Source organism: Thunnus albacares, chromosome 15, assembly GCF_914725855.1.
Source record: "Thunnus albacares chromosome 15, fThuAlb1.1, whole genome shotgun sequence".
Taxonomy (NCBI): domain Eukaryota; kingdom Metazoa; phylum Chordata; class Actinopteri; order Scombriformes; family Scombridae; genus Thunnus; species Thunnus albacares.
Window position 1 is genome coordinate 27093080 of NC_058120.1, and position 17068 is coordinate 27110147.

General features: G+C 39.3%; 1 protein-coding gene and 1 long non-coding RNA gene across 13 annotated transcripts in view; one reads left to right on the forward strand and one right to left on the reverse strand.

Annotated features, from left to right (window-relative positions):
- Window positions 1-17068, forward strand: part of syne2b (spectrin repeat containing, nuclear envelope 2b) — a 160036-nt gene that overhangs the window by 66668 nt on the left and 76300 nt on the right. For 10 of the 12 annotated variants that reach the window (XM_044374145.1, XM_044374144.1, XM_044374149.1 and 7 more), the window contains 13 exons: window positions 1851-2006; window positions 2564-2704; window positions 3874-4050; window positions 4163-4300; window positions 4998-5183; window positions 5332-5445; window positions 5625-5777; window positions 5874-5990; window positions 6836-6973; window positions 8393-8527; window positions 9424-9501; window positions 13342-13779; window positions 15291-15524. In XM_044374145.1, coding sequence (XP_044230080.1) covers window positions 1851-2006; window positions 2564-2704; window positions 3874-4050; window positions 4163-4300; window positions 4998-5183; window positions 5332-5445; window positions 5625-5777; window positions 5874-5990; window positions 6836-6973; window positions 8393-8527; window positions 9424-9501; window positions 13342-13779; window positions 15291-15524 — 2205 coding nt within the window. The remainder of the gene's footprint in view (window positions 1-1850; window positions 2007-2563; window positions 2705-3873; window positions 4051-4162; window positions 4301-4997; window positions 5184-5331; window positions 5446-5624; window positions 5778-5873; window positions 5991-6835; window positions 6974-8392; window positions 8528-9423; window positions 9502-13341; window positions 13780-15290; window positions 15525-17068) is intronic. The other 2 variants (XM_044374147.1, XM_044374150.1) reach the window with 2 other exon arrangements.
- Window positions 1565-13307, reverse strand: LOC122997859. Its single transcript, XR_006407277.1, has 3 exons — window positions 11449-13307; window positions 9240-9243; window positions 1565-1575 (listed from the first exon to the last, which is right to left on the reverse strand). It is a non-coding gene; the product is annotated as an uncharacterized LOC122997859 (long non-coding RNA).

Consider the following 17068-nt stretch of genomic DNA (forward strand, 5'->3'; position numbering starts at 1 on the left):
TTGTCTGCAAATGTAGAGAGCAAAGACACACTGAAAGTAATGTTAAGATTATGACACCCAGGAATTTAAAAAACTGGTGAAAATCTGATTTAAAAAGTCAAATAATGACATCCTCTCAGATCTGCCGTTAAAAGTTTTTTTCTGAATGAATGTAGAGATAGAGAGCAGCTGTTGACAGTTTGCTGTAAATATGAAACGTCTGAATCTAACGGTCAGCCTGGCCTCGGTCCCAGAGGCTGTTTGGTGTTCACTTGTATCAACCCACCAAACAGAAGAATCACTCTGCCCTTTGTCCCGAAACCTGAGCACAGGCCAAAATCTCCCCATCCACACACACAAACACACACACACACACATTTCCCTTCCCCTGCAGAGGGTCTGGATTGCTGAAAGACCCGAACAACCCCCTCACTGCCCCCTCCTCCATCATCCCCACCCCTCCTCTTGTACCAGACACCTTTTGTTCCCTGTTGTAAGTGGATCTTCCAGGTGGCCTCTGTGGCCAAGTCACTTCATAGACACACACACGATTGTACTACATTGTAAACCTGTGAGGACACTTATTGACATAATGCATTCCTCAGCCCCTAAAACCTAAAACTAAGTCTGAACATTCAAATAGCTCTTGAGGGTTAAAGGCCGGACAGAATGTCTTCAGTTTGATATTTTTCCTTTCCAAAAAATATCCTCATCTTCCAAAAATAATGTCCTCACTTTCCAAAAATCGAGATCGAAGATTTCTTTATTGTTATTTCTCTTTCAGAATAAACGATTTAAACGAACTTAACTGCTAAAAATATAGCATATTTATTGAGTAAGTTTCAGAAACATAGAATAAATGAATTATATAAATACACACAAGTACATAAAAGTATAAAAGCAGCAAAGGTAAATGTAGACTTTCCAAAAACATCCTGTCGTTTGAAAAATCCTCACTTTACAACAATTTTCTTCTTTCAAAAATGACTTTTTCTCCCTAAAATATCTTCACTCTCCAAACATGTACTTAAAAAAAGTCCTCACTTTCCAGAAATGTCTTCTCATCTTAAATATACTCAGTTTTATAAAAGTTTCCTCACTAGAAAGGTCTAAAAATGCAAATCGGTCGTCACTAAGATAGACATACAAGAACACACACACACACTTCTGCATGTTCCTCTCTCCAAAAAAGAAACCATCTCCCCCCCGTCCCCTCTCTTCCTCCCCTCTTTTGTATCTCTCACACACACACACACACACACACACACACACACACACACACACACACACACAAACATGCTCCGTTTCTCAGTGATAACAAGATTCACCTCCCTCTGAGGCAGAGCATCGGGACACTCAGGTAGCCTCTCCCCATGTTATCTCTTACATTTCTTAACATTTTTTTACAAATGTTCTTTTTTTTACTTTTGTGTTTGAAAAGTAGAATCTCGTTGAGGTGAAAAAGTTCACTCTTAACTCTTGTGGGAATGAAGAACTTGGAGAGGAAGGCTGTGTTTGATGAAAGAAGCAAAGGAGAGAGCGAACAAAGCAGCTTCGAGCAGTTTGTTCAGTGAGAGATGTAGATGAGATCAATGTCTGTCATTTTATTTCTAAATGAGATTTCTGTTTCCTTTCAGACAAAAATGTTAAAAAGTTAAAAATCTGCTTACAACAGTTTCTTTGAAAGAAGCAAATTTAAGTTTATGTTGATAAATTACCTTCAAAAAACTGATATGTGGTATTTTGCAATGAAATTTCAATGAAATCTTTCCTTTATCAGACTTGACTTCTCTGCGTCTCTTCTATTTACACAGTTCTTCTCTCTCTCTCTCTCTCTCTCTCTCTCTCTCTCTCTCTCTCTCTGGTTTCAGGAGGTTCATAGCCAGCTGTGCATCCAGAAGGCTTTGCTGCAGCGCATCATGGAGAACCTGAGGATGAAATACTCTGACATGTACACGCTGGTCCCCGTCGAGATCGAAGGCCAAATGCAGGAGGTCACACAGGCGCTGGAGCAAGTAGAAGTAAAGGTACACAGTGTTTTGGTTTTACCGTGGCTAGTGTTAGGTTAAAGGATCATTCCTCCTGTTCATACTGGATATTAAAAGATCCTTCAAATATGCTTTCAATGTAAGTGATGGAGGCCAAAATCCACAGTGTGTCTGAGTTAGTCATATCAAGTGGATATCTGACACATTTATAGTCTCTCTTTGTGTTTCCTTGTTGAGCTGCAGGTGGAAGTATAGTAACAAAAAGAGGGACTTTGGCACTAAAAAGACTGTAACGTTGAAAGATATCTCCTTGATTTGACTCATTTGGACGCTTAAGCTTCATATTAGCTCCAGATAAACTTTTAAATACATTTTTTGCACAGAAGGAGGACTGTGGATTTTGTCCTCCATCACTTCCATTGTAAGGTCATTATGAAGGGATCTTCTAATGGTCAGTCTGAACAGGAGGATGGAATATTTTTAGATTTAAAAAGGGGATTAGTTATCCAGTTTTGGCCGTGATGCTCAACACCTAAACCTGAGAACCTATCTTCTTCTGTAATTATCAATGTATTTGTACATGATTGGTCCATCAGGTGACAGAGGCGGTGGAGAGGAGCGGTCCCGTCCACAGGCTCGGCGCCAAGCTGTCCGAGATCCAGGCCGGCCTGAAGTCAGTCCAGAATAGACTGGACCAGATAAATCCCACTGTGACTGAAGCAAAGTTCACTCAGAAGGTGAGTCGTGACGACGATTTAAATCTGTCTTCTAACAGAAACATGACTAATCATGTATGAATATCAAGTAGCTTATGACGGATAGAGCCGAACTTTTAGCTTTTAGGACAGCTTCAGTCTTCCTTGTAATGTTTCCATGTACATTAAGTCTTTAAAAGCATTTTGCAGGATAGCAAACCAAGCTGCAAAGCCTCTGTTTCTCTTAGGAGTGGAGCGTTAAAGGTACACTATGCAGGATTTTCCTAAAAAATAATGCAAGGACTCATACAAAAATGATCCCTCTTAATCATCCTTTATGACCCACCAGAAGTGTGTGGCGGTGTATTTATCTAATAGATACAGCAACGCGGCACCTTCCTGTAGGGTTGTGCTTTAGGACGTAGCCACCATGAAAGAATTAGAAAATAAAGTTTTATTTATCAGATTCACGGCTTTGTTCTCGCCGGCGCTGCTCGCTCTCTTGATTCACTCTCTAGCTCGCTCGACCACTCTCTCTCTCTCTCTCTCAGCTCACTCTGGTTGAGCGAGGGAGGAGGAGGCAACTTTGAATGCTGCCTTTACAAACACCAACCGACAAATCCTGCATAGTTTACGTTAAAATATTCAACTTTCTATGGAGCTGAGGTGATTTTTGTATCGAGTCACTGGGACTGGGGAGGCCATGGAAAACATTTGACTCCATTCTGGTATTTTTACAAATCCAATTTAGAAAATATAATTTGTTTCGTAGTGCTTTGATGTCTTGTCAAGACCACAAGCAAATAGGAACATCAATAGGGTATATTGTCTTCACCAGAGCACACCTGGTCCTACTCATCAGGCTAAAATTCATACTACTATGATACCACTGTTACCTTCTGCTAATGTGGTTTGTCTGTGTTTGAGATTTGTAAGGTTGTGATTGTTGTTTGGCCTCTGTGGACTGCAGTAAACCTTAAAACATGAAAAAAAGTACAACCGTTGATGGTCAGTGCTGTTTAAAAGCTTAAATTTACTCCTAAGTGATATGTTAAAGCAGCTATAATCAATATTTTTATAATAAAAATGTATGAAATGTCAGTGTTGTGTTCACTGCTTGTTTCTGCTGAAAACTAGTGGACAAAAAAATCAGTTAATGCAGGTTTAATTCATGTTAATTGCTCCTCATGCTCGCTGGTATCTGTGTACAGCGTGTGTGGGACGAGCTGGACAAGTGGCACTCGAGTCTGGCGGCGCTGGAGGTGGACATGCAGGACCTGGAGAAGCCAGAGGACACGATGATCCTCACAGAGAGACTGGTGGAGGTGCAGCAGCTCCACTCTCAACTGGCCAAGCAGGCGGAGCAGAGGACGACCTTCCTCAGCAAGGTCAGAGAAACTTCAGTAACAACCTTTCCCTTCTTTTTCTGTCGTATGGCTGTCAGTTTTCTTAACTTGTGTTTAGGTTTATACTAAATGTTGTTTTGTTGTTTCTGGTCAGATCCACACTTGGCTTCAGGAACATCAGGAGATGATCAAAAGCTCTAAAAGCTGGATGAGTGAAGCTCAGTCGTGGCTCGCTGCTCCCTGCACCTACACCACGGCTAAATGTCTGAGCAGCCACGTGCACGCTCTGAAGGTCGGTGCTCTGACTCTCTGAACTGCACTTTATACTGTGTTTTACTCTACTGTAATATACTGTTTTTTTCAATTACTTTTCAAATAAGTGTGATAAATGTTAAGGTATGTCATGTTGTAGACTTCAATGCTTCTTTATGGATCAGATTTTTGTAATAATAATGTATTGTCTTATTAATATCTTGATTTGTTTTGAGGTCAAGAGGCAATAATATAATAAAAATCACATACTTAGGCTTTGAGAGCATTTCAGACATTACAAGTAAATTATAGCCAACAACAGACAACATGTATTTACAATGTATTCAACATTTACATGTGCAACAATATAATTTACATGATCAATCAGATGGGCTTTTTAATTAAGTATTGTACTAAAAATTACAATACACTAACCAGTAATTGAGAAAGATCTCTGCACACCTGGACATGCGACAGGTGTGTCAGAGGAAGGTGCAACGTGAAAACAACGAGGAGAACTCCTGCATGCTGTCTCGCTTACTGCTGGAATATTGATGAAATCACAATGTTTCTATCTAAAGATCTCTGCACACCTGCTAGAATAAATATTCCAGCTGTAAACAAAACTGTGTGCAAGAGTTTTTCTCATTGTTTTTACAATAAAATTCCCAAAAATGAAGCTACCTACCGTGTCGTCCATGTTTTTGTTGATGGATCTTCTCGTCTTATGTTGTCAGATGGTGTTGGATGACTCGGCACAGATCCGAACCACCCTGCAGGGTTTCAGTTCAGTCCTGAAGGAAATGTCAGAAGTCTGCGATGTCACGGCTCTCGAGGAACAGCTGATCGAAGCTGATCACCAAGTAGCCGCTGTTCAAGACAACTTCATCGCTCCTCTGTCTCAACTAGAGCACGCTGCTGATGTGAGTCTTATTCTTTTGACATTTTCTTTCTCAAGTGCAGTTTTTCTCTCTTTATGGTGTCTGGTAATCTGTTCTCATGCCTCTGCTCATATACCTCTCTGTTTTTTTGTAAATAACCAAATATATTGATTGATTTCTTGTTTTCTAGGAGGTGGAAGCCATCGAGAGTGAAGTCAGGAGGATGGAGAATGACGTCGCCCAGATCAAGACTTTATTATCTTCTCCAGAGACTTTCCCCAGCCCCAGAGAGGAGAGCCTCAAGGTGAGACGTGGCAAAAGATCCTGTGATTGTCTGAATGGGAAAACTGATCAAGTGATTGTAGATGTAGGAAGTATGCTTTAGAACAAAAAAAGACATGTTTCTAAACTGACCAACAGTTCCAGTTTGGTTAGTTTGGTCACTAAAAATACAAAAGAATTGTTTTATTTTGTTGTTCACAGGTGGTTGAGGAGAGGATCCAGTCCATGAGGACGACCATCGCTGAGATCCAGAGATGTAAACCAGGCCTTTGTCTTCCAGAGAAAGCTGAAGAGACTCTGACTGTCTTTACTGTAGTAGATCAGCTCCAGAATCTGCTGCTGGAACTGGAGAAGGTCAGTCAGTCGATCAACCCAATCAATTAATTATTTGGTGAGACGGGTACTTGAACTAGAAGTGGCCAACACCTGTTTTCTGCTTTACTCTTGTAGAAAGTCCCGGCTTTGTTTATCCAGCAGCCTCCAACCCCGATCCAAGCCAAAGCTCAGTCAGTCCAGCAAAAGGAATCTCAGCCTCAACTCCAAAAATCCACTTCAGCGGAGGCCGAGGTGAGTGTGGTGCTTTTTACTGATCTGAAAGTGGTTTAGAAGAATTTCAGTGAAATATTCAGTAAATATTTCAGGAAATATCTAAAAGTTTTCTTTTGATTTGGGATAAATGTTTTTACTTTAACTTGTAAATTAAAGCAGCAGTCGAGTGGCGTCTATTTGTATTAAAATAACATGACTTTTATGATATATTTGTTTATTGAATGGGACAGTGTGCAGTTTGAAACATTAAAGATGCACCAGAGTTAGCTTGAAGCTAGTTTGCATCTGTGGTCCCGACAAAAAACATACAACAGCACAACAACAAACAGTAAAAAGCAAAAAAAAAAACAAAAACCCAAAAAACAAAAACAAACAAAAAAAACCACACTGAACACACCAAACAAAATACAAAATACAAAGCTACACACAGCACATCAAATACACCCAGAATGTCAATTAGAAATAATGATAACTTTTAATAATAAATTATTAAAAATTACAGATGCCAAGCCTTATTTTGAAACCATAAATCGTTTCCTGTTTCCTGCCAAACTTTGGCCATTTACAACTACAAAGAAATGAATGTAGAATAAAAACAAAACAAAATACAAGACAAATACAGACAGATAATGGATAGTATATCTTATATTTTGTCTTATTAATATGAAAACGTTGTCCATTTGAAGTTTTAATGTTGAACAAATGTTAACCTTTTATATTACTAGACTTATTTAAAGTTCTGCAATGACTGTGAAGTAGTCAAAAAAGAATGTTAAGTGACTTTAAATCCAAGATTATGTGCAGCCACAAAGTCATCATGTGTGATAAGCAGGAATAACTCATACTTTTTTTCCGTCTCTCAGAGTGAAGACACAGAGCAGGGCCAAATCAGAATTGTCCATGTTGAAGAGGACGTACTGAAAAGATCCGGAGCCCAGCTGCTGACTGTGGAGCAGAGCTCACCTGAACAGAGGCTGTCACGGACACCTGACAGTGTTCAGGTAAGGAAGCCGGGGATCAATCCGTCTGTCCCTGCTTGCTGAAGCTCTTGTATGTGGAAACCTACAACAATAAAAAACTGCATCTTAACATGCAAACAGTGGAACGAAACCTTCAGTGGTGGTGTGTGATGTGTGATGTGTGGTGTGTGAAACAAGCTTCACTAGATAGAAAATAACTTACACCCAAAGGTAGCTGTGAAAAGTGTATAGCTTGATCTTTTGTGGTATGTTAGTCTAGAATACTCGCATGCTCTTTTATTTGTTATTAAAAAAAATATTTGTTCCCTCTGCATGCGTAATACCACTAATTTTTCTACCAGAAATGTTTTTTTGGGTATGTGTTCAGCACATACTGTTAAAAGAGCTAATGTTTGAGTTATTGCTGTGAACTCATTAGCAGTGAGATAAACCTCTGCAACTGGATTCAAGAGAAAAGCTTTGTGTAAACCTGCTAAACTTTTACTGTATTTTCTAGTGGAGATTCCCAGAGTATGTCAGGCTAAATTTAGGGGGAAATTGTATAAAATTATATAAAAGATATGTAGGATAATGTTACGTCCATCAACCATAAGCATGGTTTCCTGAGTTTTGATATGACATTTAGCAGAGACATCATAGGTTAAATTATGTGTGTCAACAAGTAGAAACATTAAACTATCATGGTATACAAGTGTCAGAGTTTATGAGAAAAAAGCAAAAATGTTAAAGGGGACATAATATGCACATTTCCAGGTATATATATTTTTATTCTGGGGCTCTACTGGAATATCTTTTCATGATTTGCAGTTCAAAAAACTCCTTATTTATCTCATACTGGTCCTTTATGCAGCCCCTCAGTTCAGCCTCTGTCTGAAACAGGCCGTTTAAGCAACCCCCCCAAAAACCATGAAACAAACTATAGAAGTAGGACTTCACTACTTTTTCTTGTTCTTTACTCGAAATGTCAACTTCTCAAATGCCTTGATGACAGGCTGACGTTAGCTTGTCGGCAAGGTAGGAAAAAACGTCGCAAACGAAGCCTTAAGATCACATTGAAGCCCTGGATTTTGACTGGCAGGGAGAATTTTTACATATGTTTACCTCAAGTTTTGGAGCTTTGACCATGTTTAACATCCAACATCATTACAGTATATAAACAACAGAAAATCTGAAGAAGCATAATATGTCTCCTTTAAGAAATCTGCCCCAAAACTTTACTTGTTTCTTGACCTATGGCCTAATCTTTGTCTAAATGTCATTGGACGAAGAGAGACTATGTTTTTTTTATTATTTTTTTAAAGCTGCTTTGAGTGCAAAAAGTAAATAATGACACTCAAGCAGCAGCAGCAGCAGCAGCAGCAGCCGCAGCAATGACCAGGCTTGCAGCTCGGTGTGCCAGATGTACTTTTACTACACCCCGACCGTGTTTCGTGTCAGCAGCAGCAGGAGTATCAAGACGTGCTCCGGGCTGAAGAAGCTGGAGAGAAAAACGTGAGTGAGGAGCAGAAAAAGGAAGAAGGTGGGGGTGGTGTTCTCTGGTGGCTCTGGGATGCTTTCCTGGGTGTTTCTCCGGAGGTAAAAAAAAAAGATGGAGAGCTGCTGTGGAAAAACCTTTCATCCATTTTTCATCCATTTTTCATTCTCTGTCCTTAAACATTTTTTTGGTCACCTGTTTTTCACCGCGGGGTTTCCTGTGACCCAAGGTTAGCTTCTTAAAATGGAGGCCAGAGGGATTCTATAACGAGTTAAAGAACAAATTATAGGAGTTAATTAATTTTCTTAGACTGATAATACACCTGAGACAACATGACTAATCCCATCATCCTAAATCCCAACAATCTAGTTCCAATGAAATCATTTCTAACAGCTGTATGACTAAAACCTTCTTTGACCTGGGTCACTCTGCTCTCCACGTCACCGCTGGCGCTGAGTTCATTCGCCTCTCTCACCTCCACTGCCATCTTTTTTATCGGAAAGCTTTTATGAATGTTTGATATGTTGTTTTGACAGTTTATATTTCTGTGTAACTTCATTTTATTCTCCTCTGTTTTTCTTTTAATTGCTGTTTGTTTGGTTTTTTCCTTTCCATTAAGCACTTTGTAGCTTTGTTAAGAAGAGTGCTATATAAATAAAGTTTATTGTTATTATTATTATTATTATATTATCTCCCTCATCATGCTCATCATATCAGCTGCCTGCTGCTTCTTCAAACCCATTTTCTGATCCCATAATACATCTCTTCACTCTGCATTTTCTGATTCACCTCCAACCTCAACTGTCTTTATACTTTTCTTCCTCTAGAGGGCAGAATCGAACAGTGTTTGCATGTTGTGTGACAGTATACAGACAGTTAAATCATTAAAGCTTACCAACAGCATTTGGTCAGATATTTCACTATTGATTATCCTTGTTAACATTTTGGTTTTGTTGCTTGTATGGAGTGTTTTAATATTTGTTGTTGTCGGTGTCAGGAACCTGTGGTTAATATCCCAGAAGAGACTGAAGCTGCCACTGGACAGACTGAAAGCCAGTCCAGAGAAGACAGAAAGGTAACTTAACTTTCAGACACTGTCAAAGATTGTAATCGGCATTACTGGAGTTATTTAAATCATTAGTTCTCAACCTTTTTAATTGGAAAAAGTCTGGTGATATTCTATATTTTCTTATTGTCAACAAAAGCCATGAAAAGACCAAAACCAGCAATGAATTGATCCTTCTAACAAGTATGGTGTGTAGGGCTGCAAATATCGATTATTACATTATAATTAATTTGCAGATTATTTTCTTAATTAATCCATTGGTGTATTAAATGTTGAAATAGTCCAAAGACTAACGGTTTTTAATTTACTATTAGATAAGACAAAGAAAAGCAGCAAATCCACTCATTTAAGAAGCTGAAACCAGAGAATATTTGTCATTTTTGCTTGAAAAATTACTAAAACAATTATAATCGAATCGATTAATTGACTATTTGTCACAACTCGAATCATGTGTGTATCCAAAGCCTGATAAATCTTATTCCTCTGTGCCATAGAGCCCCATCGTTGTCCAAAAACTATTAAAAACACACCAATGACCCATGAACACACACACTGTAGTTTATCTGGACTCCTGCTGCCAGAAATACTCATTAGAGCACCAAAGGTGTATTGATCTACCACTGAAAATAGTCCCCAACAAATGCACGATTTACTACTATTTCAGTAAAGTTTGCAAAAAAAACCCATCATAATATATCAACATATCAACAAATATATCATTTATCAACATCTTAAATGGTTGGTTTTGCTCTTTTCATGGGATTAGTTGACAATAACAACAATATAGAATATTACCAGCCTTATCTTTTCATTAATCTCCAGTATAGTTTTTGGTGGATATTTGTTTCTTACCAGTTACTTTTCAGTATCTGAGTTAGAGTTTGTGCTACATTCCTATGTTGTACTCGCCACTTTAAAAAGTGCGCGGATGATGTAAAATATAAGTGTAAAATTACTTTATATTTACATTTACATTATTGATGTCAGCTTCCATATTCTTGGCGAATCCTTTGCTAAGAATAAATATTGAAAACTGTTAATAAGAACCACTGGATTTGTAGGTTGTATAAGATGACATAACCAAAAGATGTCCGTAACATGATGTAATATAATTCCTTAACAGAGTGTGTCAGTAACTGTGTGACCCCTTAGCTTTGATTAATGTATTTAACTGACTGACTTGACTGATCTTCTAACCCTGCTCATGTTTCAGGATGTTGATGTCTCTGACACCACAGAAGCAAGTTCATCTGAAGCTAATTCAAAAACCCCGGGCACAGTCAGAACTCAGACCCTGCCTCAGAGCATGGTAAACACTTCCTCGACCGTATACGTCACCAAATACGACCCTGCGTCCCAGCAGAAATGTGTAGTCTCCTAGATCTAGAACTTGTATGAGTAGAACTTCTCACTTCTTATGAATCTAAGCCTGAGACTTCAGCTTCTTCTAGAGCCATGTGCAGAAAACCCTCCTAGAAGCAAGCCTAGATTCCACTGTTTCTTCTAAAACACCAATGTCCTCCCCAACTTTTTCTAGATCTCCCGACATCTTCTAGATCAAATCATAAGTGGAGTGTGTTTTCTAGAGTCAAACTTAGATTTCAAGATCTTCCAGAGCAAGGTTTGAAATCCTACCTCCTCCACCAAAGCGTTGGAACTCCTTAAGTCTTGTAGACCAGATCTAGAGCTTCATTCTTATTTTTACTTTTTCAAGAATTATGTTTTTAGGTTTTTAACCAACCCTAGAAGATTTTTTTCTATAACTTATTCTGGATCTCCCAATATCCTCTAGATCAAAAGGCAGGACTCTCAATGTCTTCCAGACTCAAGCCTAGATTTCAAGGCTTGCTCTAGAAGCCTCTAGAACAGGGCCTGGCACTCCTACCTCTTCCAGAGCATCTTAACTCCCAAATTCTTCTAGTCCAAAGTCCAGAAGTACAACATCTACATCCAGACCTTCTACAACCAACCTCAGAACTCTTAATTTCCTCTAGAGTCAAACCTAGAGTGCCAGTTTCTTGTTAAACCTATGTTAGGGCTCCTGTTTTCTTTTAGATTCGATCTGAGAGCTCTGGAGAGTGTCTTGTACAATAAAGGAAACAAGGATTCCTTCAAGAACAAACCGTGGAGCACATCTAGCCACATCTTCTAGCACAAAGCCAACAACCAAATCTAGAGCTCTGTACTTCAGTTTTCATCAACTGTAGAGCTCTTGATGTTTTTTTTAAAACCAAATCCAGAAAACCCATTTCTTCTACAACCTGTACTAGAATTTTCCCAGTATCCTCCAGATTACAATTCCTAGTACGTTCTAGCCTAGAGTTCATAACTCAATCAAGAGTTCAACAATTTATACTTTTTATAGAACATTGTAATCCCCAAATTCCTCTAGATCAAAGTCTATTCTCTACACCCGGATCTAGAGCTCCATAATTCTTCTCCAGGTAGCAGTAGAGCCACTGACCTAATAACATCACCTTCTTCTAGATCCTACCAAAGAGCATGCATCCTAAATTGAAAGGCTTCCTCTAGAGTCTTCTAGAACAAACCCTGGAACTCACTCTTTACTTTTTACTACATCCAATGCTTCTCTAAAACCAAACTTCTTCTTGAACACTCACCCTTTTAGAACCAAGTCTAGAACAACTGATGTATTCAAGCGCCAAGCCTAGACCTCTTGAGTTCTTCTAGAAATGTTTCTCTTTCAACCGTCAGTGCATTTACATGGCAAGAATTCCATATATTGGCTTCAGTGTTATTTTAATAAAAAATAGAGGATATGATTAAGTAATTATAATAAGTTAATGTGTGCCAAAGATCTACTTTTTCTACTTGTATGTTTACATGAAGGATCTGTCTAGTCAGTTTTATGTGTAGATGTGGCTCATGGCTGTGAAAGATGATACAGTGAAACTAAGTGAGGAGTGTTGGACAGGGTGACGGTTACTATTTTCACCAAAAACTGAAAACAGACTGGTGGTATTTAGCATGTGTGGTGGATGGTTTTTTAACAGTCTGACATATGTTTTTGCATGGACCTTTACTTCTGATGTTTTTATAAAAGGCAGTCTTTAATTCTGTGCAATTTTAAGTCTACTAATAGACAGATTTTGTGAACCATGTTTTATAATGTATCATATAGGGAATGGAGATTAAAAGTAGATAATCTTTTTGATTGTTGACTTTTCATTTACTACCTGAGGTTTTATGCCAACAAACGCAGAGCTTATGTTAAAATAAACCATTGTTTGCTTTGCTTATATGAATCTGCTATTTGTATTTCCATAAGCTGAACATGATAATAAACTGAAGTATGTTGTTTACAGAGATTGAATGATAATTGCCCAGTCGCTGCCTGGCAGCAGGAGAGTGTGGAGAAAGATTCCTGCTTGTTATGAACCAGCATATTCACTCTACAATACAGCTTTTATACTCAAGAAAATTACCTTTTTAAGATGATTGTTGGCCATGAAAATGCACTGGTTTGACATGATTACTGATTAACACATTGCTGTTAACAGGTGAAAACCATATAACTCCAAATTTTCCACATTATTTGATAGAGAGATTGGTTCAAATAGTGTGACTCAAACTTTGTAGCCCTTTCAAAGGCTCATTTATGATCAATTTAGAAATAAAAGTAATTACACCTGAGCTGTTGGCCTTTTTTTTGTTTTTTTTTTTGGAGATTTCACCTGAAAGCAGTAGTATTGAGACGTCTTACATTACATGGCATGTACATTGTTCCACTTTTGTCTTTCCATTCTGTCTACATATCCAAACAAGAGTACAAATACAAATAAACTCACAACAGTGATCTACTCCTCCGTCTCTCTTTTTCTGTGTCAGGAGCTCATGAGGGGACAGAGAGGGCTTGCATGGAGGGGGGATGACAGCCAGCCAGAGGGGCTGAAGACAGACCCAGCATATACGCACTGCACACAGGCTGAGGACTCATTCACACCCATCCAAAACACACTCACAAAGGACTCATGTACACATAGCGAGGAAATCAAGGATCTCACAGTTGTAAGATCAGAAAGTGGTGAGGTAGACAGCGGTATGTGGTCAGTGGAGACATTTCAGAGCCTGGGTCAGCCATGTTCTTCTGTATCTGTAGAGATAAAACCCTCTACGATCCCTCTAGAAACAGCATCAACCACCACACTTTCACACGCAACATCAGCAGAGCAAGCAGAGGCCTCAGAGCCTATAACTGCCCCCGCCTCCACATTCAGACCCCAGCATCAGGACGACACTGAGGGCCTGCGACCCGCAGACGCCCCGGTAAGCAAAAGATAAATAAAAAAATGACACTCACTGCTCTGGTTCCAGCATGATACACAAACAAGAGCGCTGTCCTCCTTCTAACTCTCTAACCGTGGAGGACTGTATGCACACAAATAACTCTCTGATGGATGAAGTTGACAAAACTGTCTCTCAGTCAGATGATAATTATGGTTAATTTGTTGATTGATTTTAGCAAAACACCAATTTTTCTACACCTGGCATTTTTGAAGTGCGAGTTGCACCGTTTTGAGTTTACTCACTCTGAACCCTTTATTGGTTTGATTAGCATTTACCTTTTGTGCATTTTTATAACATGCTTGTACATTACATTCATTATGAGCATTGGAGGTGTCACAAGGGGGGAAAGTTATTTCTCTAAATGAGCAATTTGTGGCCTAAAATTACTGATTATTGCACTTCACATACTTGTTTAGTTGCCTAAATTTAGTAATTTGTATTCTTAAATTTATCATTTTTGCCGAACTGAACTGTACAATTATTAACTAATACATTCGTCCCATTTGTCTTTGTCACCTCACACACTCACTATGTACTGTACATTTAATTTAAACCCACAGATATACTTTAAATGTAGCCACTAAACACCACATTTTGTTATTTTTTACATTCCCTGTTGAATTAGGAACAGGAATCATGCATTTGAGGGAACAATATGAGTAATTTGAAAGTATAAGATACATAAATCAATTTACTGAGCATAAAATAAGTGTACTGACTGCACAAATTAATCATTTTAGGGAACTTTTTATTCTCCTTTATGAAATACTGGGCTCTTAGATTTTTACTGACACCAAATCCTGTTGAATGGTCGAGTTGAGTGATTAATCCTGACATTCAAACTGGGTTTGTTGACTCTTGGTGTTCACCTCCTGTTAATGCATTGTAAGCTGTGTTTTGGACTTGCAACATGCTCATAATTCAGTCTTTAAAGGAAGCAGGGGAAACAGAACCAAACTCTTTACATGAAGCTCTGATAGTATTGACTATTTGGGTGATTGACAGCTACAAGCTACACTAAGAGCTCCAGGAGGAAGTAGGAAAGGGTTTGCTGTGGTGTGTTTACTGCTTACTCAGCTCACCCGGCCCTCTGTCTGGGCTCCACCCCTGTAGCCTGAGGCCTCTTTCTTTTTCAGTCTCTATGTCATTCTCTCTCGTGCTCTCTGTGATAATGAGTCGCTGTCACTGGAGCCCTGCCACCGCTCCAGGAAGTAGTTTCTGCCACAGGTGGGTGGAGCAGACAGGGAAAGAAAAGAGCAAAGAGAGAGAGAGTGAGTGCAAGGGGAAAAGAGAAAGAGAGATAAGTGAGCAGGGAGTGGAAAGACAGTGTGAGAAGTTACACGTTTTAAGTCTTTGTTTAATTCTTTTATCAACATTAGAGCTACAACCTGCTCAGGTAGACTCAACTGAAAGCTCCAGTTTGCTCAGGACACAGTTCAGCTCTCACCCTCCCTTCCCCTTTCCTCTCTTTGCCTGCGATCCTGGAGCAGCAGAGAGGCTCAGTCAGGTGTCTTGTGTCCGTGTCCCAGACCCCGGAGGAGCCTCGGCCGGACGGGTCCCAGTCTGGGCCCCGCCGCCCAGGAGAAGGTGTCCTCCATGTGTGTCTGGAGAGGGTCGGTCAGCTGGAGCTGTGGCTGCAGAGAGCCCAGGGGAGCCTGGTAGCCGGCGGGGCTGCCAGTTCAACCATGCAGGACAGCGTGGAGCAGCAACTCCTCACCTGCCAGGTAGGATCCGCCCACCTGGACACTCCCAGTAAAAACTGCACTGGTGGATTGTTTTTACATGTCTGGATTACATGTAACTGGTGTTTAAATGACAACCTTTCAATAACAAGTGGATCCTAACTCCATGTCGAAGTATTGACATTGAAATGCTATTTAAGAATTGCAAATTTAAATGTAAATGAACAAATTTAGACCAGTTTTCTAGGTTTCTGTGATTAAAGATGTCATTCTCATAAGAACAGGTGTGTGCTTTGAAACATAAACTATTAATGAATCAGTTTTAATATTTTCTATATTTGCTCATGTAAACCTGTAGTATCAGACAGATCTTTCTAGTCACACATTCACACAAAAAATAACAATAAAAATAGAAAATACTAGACATAAGCCTGAGAAAACAGAAAGGTTTTAAGTTTTCTTTTAAACATGGAAACAGCAGTGATTGATCCCAGGTCATCTGGTAGTTTGATCCAGAGAGCAGGACCAAAGTATCTAACAGCTCCCTTTGAAGACCTGGATCTTATTCTGGGCACAGTTAGACCACAACTACCAGATGACGTGAGGGTTGAACTGTAGTCAGTGAGCAGATCAGTAATACACTGAGGAGCCAAAACCTTTAAGTGCTTTTAGACTATTAGCAGAAGTTTGAAGTTCATTCTGTGCTGTACTGGGAGCCAGTGAGGAGATTGAAGAACTGGTGTAATATGTTTGTATTTCCGTGTTTGTGGAAGGAGTCTAGCTGCTGTATTCTGAATCAGCTGCAGCCTTGAGTTTGACTGTTTTGGTAGTCCAGCATAAAGAGCATTACAGTAGTCCAGTCTGCTAGAGATGATGCATGGACCAGTTTTTCAGAATCTGCTTGAGATATGAACCCTCTGACTTTGGATTTATTCTTTAGGTAATAGAAAGCTGTCCCAGTTATGCTACAACATGACTTTCAAAGTAAAGATCTGCATCAAAAATGACTCCAAGGCTCCTCACCTGCTCACTATATTTTAGAGACAGTGAATCTAAATGTGAACATATTTTCTGTCTCTGTTTTGTCTTCTCTTTTCTCTCTCACTCAGTCTCTCTCTGACAAGATGAGCTCATTTGATCGGCCATTACTGAAGCTCTCCCCAACTCCACCTGCTGACTTTATATTCCTCCCAGTAATATTGTATTCAGTCTCTCCTCCACATTGCGCCTGGCTGAGCCCAGAGTGTCCTTCTGCTTATCAGGAAAAATGCAAAAATGTATTGGACTCACCCACACATGCTCCAGTAATTAAATTTGGGATCTGCACTTACGCCCCATTCCAGGGACATTGTTTTAAGAACTAAGAAGAAGTTAAACCAGCTTCTCAGATCTGTTTGCATCAGTTAAATATAGTAACATTAATAGGTCACTGGTCACGTCATGTGACGCTACAAACATTTCAAGTTGCACAATTTAGTTTCAAGAGCAAAATATGATTCATGAATTATTTCCTAATTCTTGCAACATCAGCTCACCACACATTTCAGGCCTTTTCTTCCAGAGATGCAAAGTTAAGAAACTACATG